The 14,647-nt window shown below is 44.0% G+C and overlaps 1 protein-coding gene across 2 annotated transcripts in view; it reads right to left on the minus strand.

The window, feature by feature from the left end:
* Nucleotides 1-1,932: 1,932 nt before the first annotated feature.
* The window catches only part of LOC110974776 (uncharacterized), a 41,866-nt gene continuing 29,151 nt past the window's right edge, over nucleotides 1,933-14,647 (minus strand). For both annotated transcript variants that reach the window (XM_022226641.2, XM_087137549.1), the window contains 15 exons: nucleotides 13,897-14,157; nucleotides 13,143-13,400; nucleotides 12,675-12,935; nucleotides 12,119-12,382; nucleotides 11,558-11,815; nucleotides 10,667-10,921; nucleotides 9,359-9,616; nucleotides 8,414-8,677; nucleotides 7,643-7,897; nucleotides 6,622-6,879; nucleotides 5,867-5,953; nucleotides 5,619-5,660; nucleotides 5,283-5,384; nucleotides 4,644-4,763; nucleotides 1,933-3,144 (listed from right to left, as the gene is read on the minus strand). In XM_022226641.2, the coding sequence (XP_022082333.2) occupies nucleotides 2,945-3,144; nucleotides 4,644-4,763; nucleotides 5,283-5,384; nucleotides 5,619-5,660; nucleotides 5,867-5,953; nucleotides 6,622-6,879; nucleotides 7,643-7,897; nucleotides 8,414-8,677; nucleotides 9,359-9,616; nucleotides 10,667-10,921; nucleotides 11,558-11,815; nucleotides 12,119-12,382; nucleotides 12,675-12,935; nucleotides 13,143-13,400; nucleotides 13,897-14,157 (3,143 nt within the window). In that variant the 3' untranslated portion in view covers nucleotides 1,933-2,944. The remainder of the gene's footprint in view (nucleotides 3,145-4,643; nucleotides 4,764-5,282; nucleotides 5,385-5,618; nucleotides 5,661-5,866; nucleotides 5,954-6,621; nucleotides 6,880-7,642; nucleotides 7,898-8,413; nucleotides 8,678-9,358; nucleotides 9,617-10,666; nucleotides 10,922-11,557; nucleotides 11,816-12,118; nucleotides 12,383-12,674; nucleotides 12,936-13,142; nucleotides 13,401-13,896; nucleotides 14,158-14,647) is intronic.

Consider the following 14,647-nt stretch of genomic DNA (forward strand, 5'->3'; position numbering starts at 1 on the left):
TGACGTTGTCTCAGCAGGTCACAAATTGGAATTCAGTGACAAGATGCTATTATCTCGTTGCTTTCACACATTTTTTTTCCCATTTCCCTGCTGACAAAAACTTCCTAGCTGTGACCCCCCCCCCGACAAAGTTTGGTGAAGGAATGAGATCAGTCAACCTTCCTGGCAAGTACAGTGCGCGTGCACGCACACGTGCTCGCTTCAGTTTTCTGACCAAGACAATGGCCTGAGTTTAAAAATATCCAATTACTTCAACACTTGGCACTAAGCCAGGGGACCTCCCTACACAGAAAGGGGTCAGACTTTTTTAGGATGTCCGAACAATTTCCGTTAATTGCTCCTTATGAAGAATGTGGTCGCCACCGCGTCCCCATCCACTCAGCGAGTTCAGTCTTTCAGAAAGTACATATGCAGCAAGGTACGAGACGGAGAGAACCCCTCCCCCTGCTTTGTGTTGGTCATTGTCTCGCAGGAATCTGGGGAATTCCTTTCACTTTCAGACATCTTGGGGGATGTGTTCAGTAACAATAGTCTGGAATGTGTATAGGGATTGGACATGTTGGGGGGGTACCCCTCGGTCTCATTTCTTGCTGGGTCTAAGAAAGTAGGCAACTTTGCAAAAAGCAGCAGAGCGACCCAACCGCAAGTTATTTTGCGAGAGGGATTTCAGACTGTTCATTTACAATTGTTGACCGTTCAGGGCGGCTCATATAACACCAGGGTATAAGTGTGAGCGCCAAGCACTGAATTCGAGGCTGTGGCTTACATTGTCTGAGACCGGACACGCAATTGGAATCCTGAGGCATTCTGCCGGGGACGGGACGCAAAGAAGAGACCTGGCGAGAGGATTTTGAACGACCTCCAGCCATTGTCCGTTTAAGCTCTGTTCAAATGCCACCTTTCTCTGTGGGCCTATTACACCGCAAGGGCCTATTGTCGAACCTCATAGGTTACATAAGCGTGATTTGCGCCTTTTTTTTTTTTTACAACGGTGGGTTCCATCAAGGAGAGGCCGGCTTTGGAAAGATCAATAATTGTTGGTTTCACGAGCTTTCCCCCACCTCCAAGATGAGGTCACTTATGCGTGTCATCACAGGTAAAATATGGAAGCGCCCATCGCACTAAAGTTGAATTGGGGTGTAATAATGACGTGTGGGTCTGAATAGTCGCGGTTCAGACAAAGCTCAGTGGTCAAAAACCTTCTCGGTGACGCCCTTTAGGACCTACATGTATATTCGAGTCATCAGTTCATTCCCTTTTCAGCGACGCGCGCTCTGAAAAGTCCCAATAGATGTCGTTATAAATTGGTTAAGCCTGATTTTAGGCCCCTAGTTGGGCGTCACCCACCATTCAGTGGAACACCATGCGACTTAAACAGATTAAATCCCTAAAAATGCCGATCAGCGGTGCGAGAAGCTGCTTGCCCAAGAAACACAGAGCATTCCGATTCTACTTATGCCGTTGCTCAAAGTCATCGCGAAAGACGCCATCTATTAACCCTAACCCCCTAGGGACCATTGAAATCCTGCATTAACTTTGTTGGGTTCAGTATGGTTTGGGTTAACTTTGCCATAATTCAATAAAGCGGGTCCATCCAAACAACCGAGGAGGAAAACGGTTTTGAAAAACAACCTTGTAAGCAAAAAAAATCCGGGGTCCCGATTTTTGAAACCAATATTATAATAGTACCCCTATCCTGTGTGTAGAAAGGGTCAACAGAGGGCAGCAAATGAGGAAATCACTATGGGGTCTTGTAAACACACACACACACCCACGCCGAACAAACAACAAAAAGAGAAAAAAGACCAACAAAAGAAAACACCTCCCCAATAAAAATATTAGGGAGTTGGAAAAAATAAGTAACAAAAAAGGGCTTGCTTTGTCACAGGAAGGCAGAGAGCTCCAAATAATCACACAAAAGAGATGCAGGGCTGTTTCACGAACCATAAGCAAAATTACAGAATTTTACATTCTTTATTGATTCTCTTGCCAGGGAGAGTTTTAAAATTCCGTTTTAAAATGGCTTCTTTCATCTCTTCTACGCCTACACAAACATTTTGTACAGAAGCTACAAGTTACGAACTTATACATTAGAAAAAATATTGATGCGGAAGCTGACGTATAGCACATTGTTTGAAGAAAATGACCTAATCTCGCGTGCTAAAATGTTGATAAAAAGATCTTTCACACCACTGACATACATATACTGCGGAATAATTCTCGTCAAAGAAATCAACTCAAACCACGCCAAACATGACCAAAGCTACGTGATACGTTTTTTTCCTCCAACATTAAATGTTCTCTAGTCTTTTAACACTGTGTTTTCAATCTGCTAAACACTTACACCAAAATGCATTATTTAGAAACAGGTTCTTCAAACATGTACCTCCAAATGGGGTTTGCAAAATAAAAAAAAATGGAAAAAAAAGCAAAACTCAACCTACAACTGTTAAAAATACAATACCGTGTTTGGGGATAAAAATATTTCAAGCAAGAAAACATTAATCATTATGTACGTCTTTAAATTACCAATCCAGCTTGTGTCACCAAAACAGAAGTGCACACAAACAGGATTCTTCACATCACGTCAACTTGTTAACCTGCTTTAAGCACTTTTCACTGGTAAGTGCTTCCCACTTCAGATGCAGCTGTGACTTGAACAAAAAATAAACCACAACCTACACATTTATGGCCAAACTTGGGTTACAAATATCAAAATATAAAAACTGTACTAACATATACACATAAAGCTGCAATAGAATATTTTCGGGCTACAACTGCTAATTTCACTAGTGTTAATTAAAACTGCATTAAGAATACATGTATAATTGAAGATTAAAAGGTTCAAAATAAAATCGTGATCAAGTACTCTTTGATTTTAAAAATTTTGTAATGCGGACAAGAGGAACACTTTTTCTAGTTTCATAATAGCCATTTCAAGCTGTTACTGGACGAGCGTGGCCTCATCTATGCGGAACTTCTGGGCGCCGTTGAAGCGGCGGGGAGCCAGGCGGCAGACTGTGGCCGCCAAGACAATGACGACGGTGCCCAAAACGGCCAGGGAGCAGCCTACCATCAGCTGCACGGTGGAACTCCACTCCGAACGGGCGGCCATGCTGTGGTCAGGATCTGGTTTCCGTTGGGCTGGAAAGGAGGGGGACACACACAAAATTACTCGGCCTCGTCAGGCGACGGTGTCTCACGAAACAATCCTTAAGGCACTCCCGTAATCTTAGAGTTTTCATTAGAAGAAGCAAAGTGACTTCTTCGTTTTGGTGCCGAACCTTAGTCCGACATCCAGATGAAAATTGACATTTCATATGTGGGTGACAAAATTCTTTTAAATGCCTTTTACTCAAAAGTGGCATGGGCAACTTGCGAATTATTTTCTTGAGTTGGTTCTTAATTCTGCTCAGATCTCTGGATAAGCCAAGCATAACTGTTGCAATTGTGGGGAGAATTCTTGAACACACTACATCAAACATTTACGTGGGCTTGTTTGAAAGTTTGTAACTTTCATAAATGTCCACATTTCCATGAAGTGGCATTTCATGATCAGCACAAGGTGAAATGCAGACTGGAAATTTGTTACGACAAGTAGAACGGCCACAAAAGTTACAATTCCTTTCAGTATAAACTGTGAGCAACAGACGAGGTGAATTTTGATCTGCAATTCTCATTGTTGGGGAACATTCTTGCTTTTCATTTTCAGCACTATACGCCTACAGGAAAATGCTTGTGTAAAGGGTTTCTGAACAACTCTCTCAGTGGGAGGCAATCTTTGGGTATTGTCGAGTCAATTCACGCGAGATTTTGAACAAGGCTGAAGAATGTCCTTAACTGTCAATCTTACATATTTCTGTAAAAGCACCCCTCTTGAAAAGGACCTTCATCAAATCCTGTGATTGGAATTGGAGGATCGTGGAATATTGCTGGACTTAAGGAGAGTGGACATTGCGAAGAGAAACGTGCCCATAGGAGTATCAAAAGTTCGTTCACAGTCTTTGGCTAAATTCAGGATGTCCGGTCTCAGCAAGCGCCGCAACCCACGGCCACCATACACTCCCAACAGAATCGAAACAAACCCAATCTTTACGGAGGGGGGAAAAACAACAGGACGGAGCAAACGGAGTGATTCTAACTCTTTACCGACACTCACTTGTGGTGGGGACTGCGTGGCCAATCCCTGCCCCCTCCCACTTTCTTGACTAGGGGCTAATGGGGCCGGTCTTAATGGATTGGCCTACTGATGGCTCATGCCACGTGTGATCTCATAACTTCTCCCTCCTCGCTTTGAAAATCGTTCTGCTGCCATTACTACCACATGCCTTACTACTCACAATTTGAGGTTTCTCTGAGGCAGACATGCTACGAACTTTACCAAGTAATATGGTGTCAGAATGCCACTTTGAGGGCACATTTTGGCTGAAGGACCACATGCAAAGGGAGTCAGTCTTTATGCCCCAAAAGGGATTTATATTTTTTTTGTTATTGGAATATTTGAAGTCTAGTCTTCAAGGTCCACAGGAGCAAGGTCCACAGAACACGGCATCCACTGAGCCAGGCATGCAACGACCCCGGAAGGGTCCAGACGCAGACCCAAGCTGGTCCAGACTTTTCCGGAGGTGCATGTTATCGCTCACCTTGCTCGCAACGCCGGCCCGCCCAGCCAGGGCTGCAGATGCACACGTAGGTTGTCGTCGTGTATTCGATGCACGTACCGTTGTTGGCGCAGGGGTTTGGCTGGCAGACATCCACCAAAGCTAAAGTGCCAAATATTTGAAAAATGGATCTTACTGACAGGGGTAAACATCGCGATCTTTCATTTCATAAACATTTAAAGCCATGGAATTTTCAAGTCCACTTATTGGTTAAACATGTCACTCACTGTGTTTTAATAAAGGTGATAAAAAATTGCACAAACGGGAAAACATTTTGTAGCAGGTTATGTTAAGATTTGCTTTCTTACCCTGTTACTTATATTAAAAGATTAAACTGTATTAAGTCGTACTTCAGCAGTGGACATGTTTTAGCTTGAGATTAAGCATCTTCCAACTGGTCAATTTTCTGACTGATTTGTTGCAGCTGGTTAAAGAAAAACGGCCAAACAAATTTGTAGGACTGAGCAAACACAGCACAAGAACCAGATGCGACCAGCTCAAATAAACATGACAGGGTGATTGGTGACCACTCCCAGAAGAAGCAAACCTCTGCGATTTCCAGCACTAGACAGAATGGTCATTTATGCTAGGATCAGAGGCGTAACTGATGAAAGCAGGTACCTTGTTCACAAAGTATTCCTTCGTAGCCCGTGGGGCAGGCACACATGTGACCGCTGTCCTTGTCTCCCATGCAGACACCACCATTCTTACACATGCAGCCATCTGTGTTGGGTGGAAGGAGGGTGGACAGATATCAGTCAATGACAGTTCAACGTATAGGCTATGACTAGATGTCTCCTAACTTGAAATAGCATTGAATGACCGTGGGGGTGGCAGATTGTTGTTGGCACTTATTCGTGGCTTAAACTTCTCCGAACCTGGATCTGCCTTTCAGTTGTCATGGTAATAATACACCGATCGGTTACACTATGGTAAAACTTAACGGAGTACACTTACCTGTTTTAATTTGATCGACATCACGTCTTCGTCTTCCATCGGCTACAAAACAAAACAAAACAAAAACTCAACACTGAACTTTGCAGAGTGCCCAGATAGTAATGATTGAACCTTTTAGATGCGTTAGATGAGGAAAAACACGAGTGAGATAAAATTGAATGAAAGAACAAAAACCGAATACATGACATGTTTGTTTCTCCTTTTTTCAAACCTCAATCGGACACTGTACTGTAACAGTGAGCACTTACCCAGACAGAGGTATTCGTTTTCTCGATAGTAACAGTTCTGGTCGGCGGGGCACGGATTACTGTTGCAAGGGTTTGTATTGGTCATGGCTGTGGATTGGAACAAAAATGCCCCGAGCTTTAAACCTGACACCCTGTCGTAATAAACGGTCGAGTTTCTATTCCGACTGTTTCGAATGCATATAAAGTTCATGGCATTTGAACCATTGTTTCTACTTTTTTACTGAGCATTAAATTTTGGGCATTTGGTCGCTTTATACTGCTAAATTGTTTTGAATTTGGTGAACTTGCTTGCGGACAGATATTCCTAATGTTTTGCTGCTCTGTTTCTGTTCCACAAACATGCAATGGCACACTTGAGACCTCATGGCAAATTCTGCTAGCAATATTGGCAAAATTCGACAGGATTAAGATTTTCTTGCAAAGTAATGAAATACGATCAAATTCAGTAAGTCGGGTTTGTGGTTACATGATGTATAAACTATCTCTTTTAGTGAGTGTTGGTTTTGAGTGGAACTGATAACTCAACATTTCGGGCAGTCTCGCCAAAACGTCGAGCTATCGGTTCTGCTCAGAACCAACACTCACTGAAAAGCGAACTTAACCTGTTGACAATTCATTATGCGAACATTTCAAATGTACAGGTTTCAAATCACACGTACAATGCACAAATTCACACCGACAGCAACGGAAGTGAAGAGAATTTATAGCAATAAAACTCAATAAATCAGGGAAATTTTTTCAGTGACATTACTCACCAGCACTGACAACTACAACGAAAGAGCAGACGGCCTCGTTTCCGGAGCTGTCTGTGAACGTGTAGGTGACTGTGGTGGATCCCACATTGAAGGAGTCACCGGGTGACGCGTTGGACGAACGAGTGACCGCTGTGCCGGAGTTGTCGGTTGCCGTGGGCTCGACCCAAGTGACCGCTGCGCTGGTGGCACCGACGGCTGCTGTGGCCGCCTGGTTGCCGGGGCAGTTGGATATTACGGGTGGAGTGTTGTCTGCCGGAGCTACGGAGGATGACGGGACAAAAATTAGGTCACAGAGTAAGCAACATTTGTTCAAAAAAACATGGGAGTGAGATCTGGAAATAAATTAATCTGAGACACATCCAGGGTTTTCGTGGTTTTTCGATGCTATCGAGGCATGAGTTTTTTTCACAAATGGCCATTTGGCGAAATGGCTACCAAAAAAATTGTGCACTTGGCTTTTGTCCAAAGGTTGGTTTTTGTAGCCAATCAAGACTGGTTAAACCTCTAACAATGCACAATTTTAGGGTGAACAATCCTGATGTCCCACAAATTAGGATAATCACAACACTGGAAACGTTGTTTAGGAGACATCGGAGGTTATTTGTCAGTTTTTCCTCACTATTTCAATACAGCGCTAGGTTTCTTTCCCCCCCCCACATCTTGGCCTGCTTGTTTAGTTTCGTTTTGCATCAGCACTTTGACCAGTTTTCAGCGTTTTAGTCTTTCGTCTCCAACTGTTGGAATAAAAATGAAAAAAAAAAATGGCTTCATATTACACAATTTGGCACTTCTGCAGCAGAAAACAGGAAAGCCCCGAGCTGGAGAGTCAATTTGCAGAACATAAATTTCTCAAACTAAACCCTCAAGCCATTACATAAAAAAGAGCTTTTAGAAAAACCCCAATACGAGTGCAAAACAGTACGGTTCTTCTTGAGAACGCCAAAGTTACAACAACTAGCATATAAGCAACAAACAGCAAGAAAGGCGAAGAGCAGACCACCATATTGGATGTCATTTGTACCTGCCACCGTCACGACAAAGGAGCAGACGGCTTCGTTGCCAGATGTATCAGCGAACCTGTAGGTGATGGTCGTGGAACCGGCATTAAAGACGCTGTTGGGCACGTGGCTTCTGGTGACGCTGACAGGTTGTCCATCGTCATCTGTTGCCGTCGGCTCCACCCATGACACCACCGCATTGTTGGTTCCCGTTGCCGTGACACCATTTGGACAGTTGCTGATGACAGGTGGGGTGTTGTCCCCGGTAGACGTGCCCTCTGTGAAAAATGACATCACAGTTGACATCGGAGCAGATTGTCACAGGACGGTGATTTGGGGGTGAACTAACATTGATTTTTTTAAAGCTAGCTTCATCTGATTTGTGTAATTCCACCACATTTGGTGACATCACACCAAAAGGGATTATTCCGAAAAATATGTACACCAAGGCAGAAATAGTATGCCCCATCAGAGTTACCAGCTGGGAATAAAAATGGATGGACTCATTCAAATCCTGTTAGTGTGAATTATATTAAGCCAACCATGGCACCAATTTCGGCAAATCTGTAAACTCATTGACTTAATGTTATGAATTGGCTATTTGAAAACAAATTGTTACAGTCTTCCAAAAAAATGAAAAGCTGCCTTTTACCAGAATAATGAATTTGTTTAAAAATGTTTCAATAAACAATACCAACAAAGCATTTGGGAGGATACTGAAAAGAGCTATATTGATCCAGCAATGTGAATTTGCTTTCAGAATGTTGACTTAACGGTCCCAATTTTTTTTTTACCTGTGACAGTGATGGTGAATTCGCAGGTGTCAAAGTTTCCAGAGTTATCGAAGAACGTGTACACCACCCTGGTGACCGTGTTGGCCGAAAAGGTGGCCGGGGGCGTGTGGGACCGGCTGAGGCCAGGCTCCACACCGCTGTTGTCGGTAGCCGTCGGCTCAATCCAGGAGACTGTGGCCGTATTGGAGCCGGCGTCTGGAGCCGTCGTTTGGGAAGCCGGGCAGCCGGAGATGACCGGTGCTGTGGTGTCACTGGCAGTGGGACCTAAAGTAACGAAAAATCAAGCACGACCGCATGATTACGAGATTATTTGGACAAATATGAATTTACAGCCACCGATTAGTGCTCGATTACAGAGTCCGAGTGCTTCTGAATTTCAGTTTTTAAAACTCTTTGAGCAAGAAGGCAAGTAGACTCGATCTTACTATACCCAGGCACATGGCCGACAGCTAAAACGTCAAGCACACCATGACTCACCTCTGGTGGATGTTTGAATGAGTTAATCCTAATCTGTTTCACACAGACCCAAAGTCTGAGAAAAGCACAGGCATATCGTGCAATGGACTCAACCAAAGTGCACAGCCTACTGAGGTAGCTAAATGTCACTCCAAGGGAACTCGCCAAGTGTTGAAAAATATGCATTTTTGCGGTAAAAATGATCGAGTACTGTTCAAATGACTCCCAAAAATTCATACAAGATAGTTGCTACAACTTGTCTTTCTCGGAAGTTACAGGTCTTGCCCAAAAAGGTATTTTTTGCCAGTGGTTGATGATGGTTAAAAAAACGGTAATTATCAACCATGTGTTCTATTAATGAGTATCAGCCCAACGTATGCAAACTTTTTGTACATTGTCCGCTCATGTGCACAACTCTCTAAGTATTCAGAAACTGATATGACAAAGTGAGCCATCTCGTATCAAAAATGTCAATTTTTTTCTACTCACTGGAAACCATGACGACAAACTGGCACTGCGCTTCATTGCCGGAGGGATCGGTGAACGTGTACGTGACCTGGGTGTTTCCGAGGCCGAAGGAATCTCCAGAATCGTGCGTAGATGTTCTGGACACAGTGCCACCAGAGTTATCGGTGGCAGTCGGGACGGTCCAGGTGACCGCGACCGAAGTGGCACCCTGGGGCAGTGTTGCTGAGGCACCCGTCGGGCAGTTGGAGATGAGCGGCGGTGTATTGTCCACTACTGAGCCTGTGTACATACCAAAGCCAAAGATATGCCAATATACAAACTGGAATGTATAAATCTTGACTTTAACCTTACCACCCTAGAATAGATAGTGAATTTGAGAGCTTCCGAATAGATAAAGACGGAAAAATAACTGTTTTGAAATGAGAATGTACGCTGGCAAACGCAGCCAAAAATTAGCTTTTAATTGTAATCATCAACATGCTTGAAATAGTGCTCTATTGACTTGAAACTTTTTGACTGCAAAATCTTGTTTGAAAATTCACTTACTGAAAGCAATCGGCAGTCAATTTCCAGAAAAAATTGGGAGAACCCGGCACCCTGTGCACAGCCTTGTGCCACAATTTATGGTGATTCCGTGAAAGTTGCCTGGATGTGCGGCGTTTCAATTACATTAAATGTCTTGGACGAGGACATATTGCAACATTAACCCTAACACTCCTCAGTCCTCCAACAGGTGAAGGATTGAGGAGGGTTAGGGTTAACGATGCCTCTTAAATGCTACAGCTCCTCTTCATGCCATTTTGAAAATTTCTTTTCTTTGTTGAGACTGACTGGAGTATCTCAGAGTTCTCTCACAGCAAACAAGCTTTTCATTACTTCCAAAAAACTAAGTTGTACATTTCTTGTAACTATGCACCTTTAGTGTTACAACTCTTTTTGGTTTATTTCCACTTTCTTGCAACCGGCAGGTTCAACTGTGAAGTGGTTACATCCAACATACAATTGTAATAAATACAACTAAATGTATATAATCATTACAATTTGCAATATTCATTAAGAGATAAGGCTAGCAACGATGACCCATAAAAATGCATGATTTGTTTCAATGTTCACCTCCTACTGGCCTCCTGCAACTTGCACCACCTAAAAAGACTGCATAACTTACGCCATGCTGCGCAAGACGCAGACTAACGCAGTGTTTAACTTGCGTTTAAAATGTGCTGTGATCTGTTGGACAACTCACACAAAATGCGACATGAGTGAAGTTACGCCACTGCGTAGAGTATCCTGAAATGTACAGATGATACGAGACAAATGCGACCATTTTACCTGGGTTCACCGTCACTATAAACGAGCAGATGTTCTCATTTCCCGAGTTGTCGGTGAATGTGTAGGTGACCGTGGTGGATCCCAGGTCGAAGGAGTCGCCGGGCGAGGCATCGGACGAGCGCGTGACGGCAATGCCGGAGTTATCGGTAGCCGTGGGCTCGACCCACGTGACCACTGCGCTGTTTGCACCAACGGCTGCTGTGACGGCTTGGTTGCTGGGACAGTTGCTAATGACCGGTGGAGTGTTGTCCGTGGCTGAATGTAATTAAGCAAGCAAACAGCATCAATATTCGACTGATATCGTACGACAGGATATTCTCCACCTTGGGTTCTCCTGGCATTTTGATTTCAGGTTGATGAGCTCCCCTGTCGAAGTCAACGTCCAGAAGTGATACCACTGGCGTAACTATGCCAAGGGGGGTGTTGATGTCCCCACTGGAAGTCCGTGCCCCTGTCCCTGTGTGTTCCCCATTTCAGTCATGTTTTTCCCCTGAGTGGTTGCTAACATTATAGTTAGCCATCGGTACAAAATTACAAGACTGATGCAGTGTTAAAATTTGACGCAGTTACGTGTATCAGAACACCAGAAAATAACGCATATAGTACTGAATATTAAATGAAAATATAACCCAATTTAAAATTAATGGGACAAATGTCCATTTTCAACAAATTTGAGGTGAAATCCAAAACCAACCAAAAGGGGATATTTCTGCCCCTACAAGCTGCAGGCAAAATGAAAGTGGTCTACATGTGCACACCGGAATTCATGGTTTTAGTGCCCCCTTGAAAATATGAGCGCCCTCCCTCTGTTCCCTTCAAGAAACTTCACCCGAGCTATGCTACCGAGTAACACTGATTAAACTGGTATTGACCTAGAGTTCAAATTTTTACCTGGGGTGACTGTTACGACAAAGCTGCAGATGGCCACGTTGCCGGACGTATCGGAGAACGTGTAGGTTACAGTCGTGGAACCGACATTGAAGACGCTGTTGGGCTCGTGGCTTTTGACCACGCTGACGGGTTGCCCGTCGTTGTCTGTCGCCGTTGGCTCCACCCAAGACACCACCGCATTGTTGGTTCCCGTGACCGTGATGCCGTTGGGGCAGTCGCTGATGATGGGTGGGATGTTGTCGGTACCAGGTGAGCTCGCTGTCAGTAAAACACCATGGGAAACAAACATCACCAATACAATGGCCATAACAACCACCACAAATCTACGCTGGTTCTGTTTTGATTAACATGAAAGGAAACCTTGCAACTTCCCCATTATTAATGCAAGTTGAAACAGAAAACCATTTTCATCCCTTGCAACATCAAATCAGAATGAAAATCTTTGATGCCTCCTTGTCGTTAGCATGAGTACTTTCTTCTTTCCTGATCACCGAAATCCTTTCACAAAAAAACTACCCCGATGGAGGACCACTGGCAACGGTGGGGGTTGATTCAATTCACCTGTGACGGTTATGGTGAAGTCGCACGTGTCGAAGTTGCCAAAGTTGTCGTAGAAGATGTAGGTGACCCGCGTGACCGTGTTGGACGTGAAGGTGGCGGGAGGCTGGTGGGACTTGGCCACGCCCGGCTCCTGGCCACTGTTGTCCACCGCCGTGGGCTCCACCCAGGAGACGGTGGCCACGTTCGATCCTGCGTCCGGCGCCACGGTCTGGGAGACGGGGCAACCTGAGATTACTGGGGCTTGAGTGTCACCACCGCTGAAGCCTGGAAAGGGAAGAGAAACAGGGTAACGCTATGCAACAAAGATAAAGTTTACTGTAAGTTTTCACAAGTTTGTTCTAGCACAAGGGAAATCTCTGACAACCAAAGGTATCCTAAATTATTGCACATAATTTTATGGCATTAATCTTTCCGCAATTGGAGAGTTTAAACAAATCTTTTACTTTTAAAATTATTTATCCTTTCAAGTCATTTGATTTAACTGTGGACAGGATTTTAAATCAGATTTGATTTTATTTCTTCATTTCAAGCCTGTTAAAATGACAGAGTGACTCACTGGAAACCATGACGACAAACTGACACCGTGCTTCATTGCCAGAGGGGTCGGTGAATGTGTATGTGACCTGAGTGTTGCCAGCGGAGAACAAGTCTCCAGAATTGTGGGTAGAGGTTCTGGTTACGGTGCCGCCAGAATTGTCCGTGGCAGTTGGGACAGTCCAGGTGACCGCAACTGAAGTGGCACCCTGTGACAGTGTCGCTGAGGGGCCCATTGGGCAGTTAGAGATGACCGGTGGTGTAGTGTCTGTAACGGTCCCACCTGGTCAGGCAAAACAAAAGACAACTCAGGTTTGGCACATAAGCCTCCAAATTTTTTCACAGCAATTCTGTATAAGAATATTTATACCCCAGTACTGAATATTTATAAAACTGTTCGTCTGAAGCAATCCCAAAGCTTCATTTTCCTGTTCTTAGAAAGAAAACTTAGTATCAAAAGGACGGCGTGATGCAAGAAGTACCAACTTACTGTTAACAGTCACAACAAATGAGCAGACAGCTTCGTTCCCCGAGTTGTCGGTGAATGTGTAGGTGACGGTGGTGGATCCTAGGTTGAAGGAGTCGCCGGGCGATGCATTGGACAAGCGTGTGACGGCAATGCCGGAGTTATCAGTAGCCGTGGGCTCAACCCAAGTGACCACTGCACTGGTTGCACCAACGGCTGCTGTGACCGCTTGGTTGTTGGGACAGTTGCTGATGACCGGTGGAGTGTTGTCCGTGACAGTCCCTAATTTGGAATGAATTAGCAACGTTCAACTACAACTTCTCTGTAAATGCGTCAGAACTAAAAATACAAATGCTTCAACCAGAATAAGAACAATGACATCTGTATCTTTGAAGAACTCCTAATCATCAGCAGTTTTGGGGATCTCTCTAATTTAAAGTGTTTAAGTTTCACACTTCTTGATATTTCATTCTTGTGCTCAAAGCGAGTACACAAAATAGTTCCAACAGATCAGAAACTGCAGCGAGTACCAACATAATTCAGAAACATAAAATCTTACACATGTGGTGTAGTAAAACTGCTCTGTTGTCGGGCAAACTCCTTTAAATTGTTGAGTGGAAAATGAAGCTTATTTGTTGACTTAACTTGGATGAAAAGCCTCTCAAACAAAATAACCAAGGATTGCCTCATTTCCAGAATTACGAAGTATGTTATCAAAAAAAGGACAAAACATTTGATGCTGAGCACAGACTGTCGATATTCACAATCTCAATTTTACCTGGGTTCACTGTGACGACAAATGAGCATACGGCGTCATTGCCAGAGATGTCGGTGAACGTGTAGGTGACCGTGGTGGACCCCAGGTTGAAGGTGTCACCGGGCGACGCAGTGGACACCCGGTTGACCGTAGCACCGGAGTTATCGGTTGCCGTCGGCTCAACCCAGCTGACCGCTGCACTGGTGGCACCGACCGCTGCTGTGACCGCTCGGTTGCTGGGGCAATTGCTGATGACTGGTGGAGTGTTGTCCACGACAGTTGCTGAATCGGATGAAAAGGCAGAGCATTATACTTGCTTCTTAAATGTATAAACCTCGAGGTCAAAGTCTTCAAAGCGAAAAATTGAAAATAACAACGCAATAAAATTAGAGCGCATTCCTGACAAGTTGTAACGAGACGTGAATCTCAGAAGTATGATATCATTAATTAAAACAAGAGTTCATTTGGACAAGTATCTGACTGAGAAAGGGCCCCGTGTAATTTTACAGCCAGAACAATTAAGGCATACTAATGGATACTTCACATCTCTTGATCATTTATTACGTATATCTGGGGTACCAGTATGCGTTGGATAATCAGACTTCTCAAATTTCACTTTTTGCTATTAAGAGGTCGTTAAAATAACCTCAGGCTCTTGTGGGTAAATTAATTGGTCAAACATTTTTTGAATGACCCTGTCTAGGGTATGGACAAATCACACTGCAACAAAACACAGGCATTCTGTTGTGTGAATCTTGCCCCTTATATCACA

The sequence above is a fragment of the Acanthaster planci genome, linkage group LG06, assembly GCF_054643075.1.
Source record: "Acanthaster planci isolate LZ-2023a linkage group LG06, COTS_SCS, whole genome shotgun sequence".
In the NCBI taxonomy this organism is placed as follows: domain Eukaryota; kingdom Metazoa; phylum Echinodermata; class Asteroidea; order Valvatida; family Acanthasteridae; genus Acanthaster; species Acanthaster planci.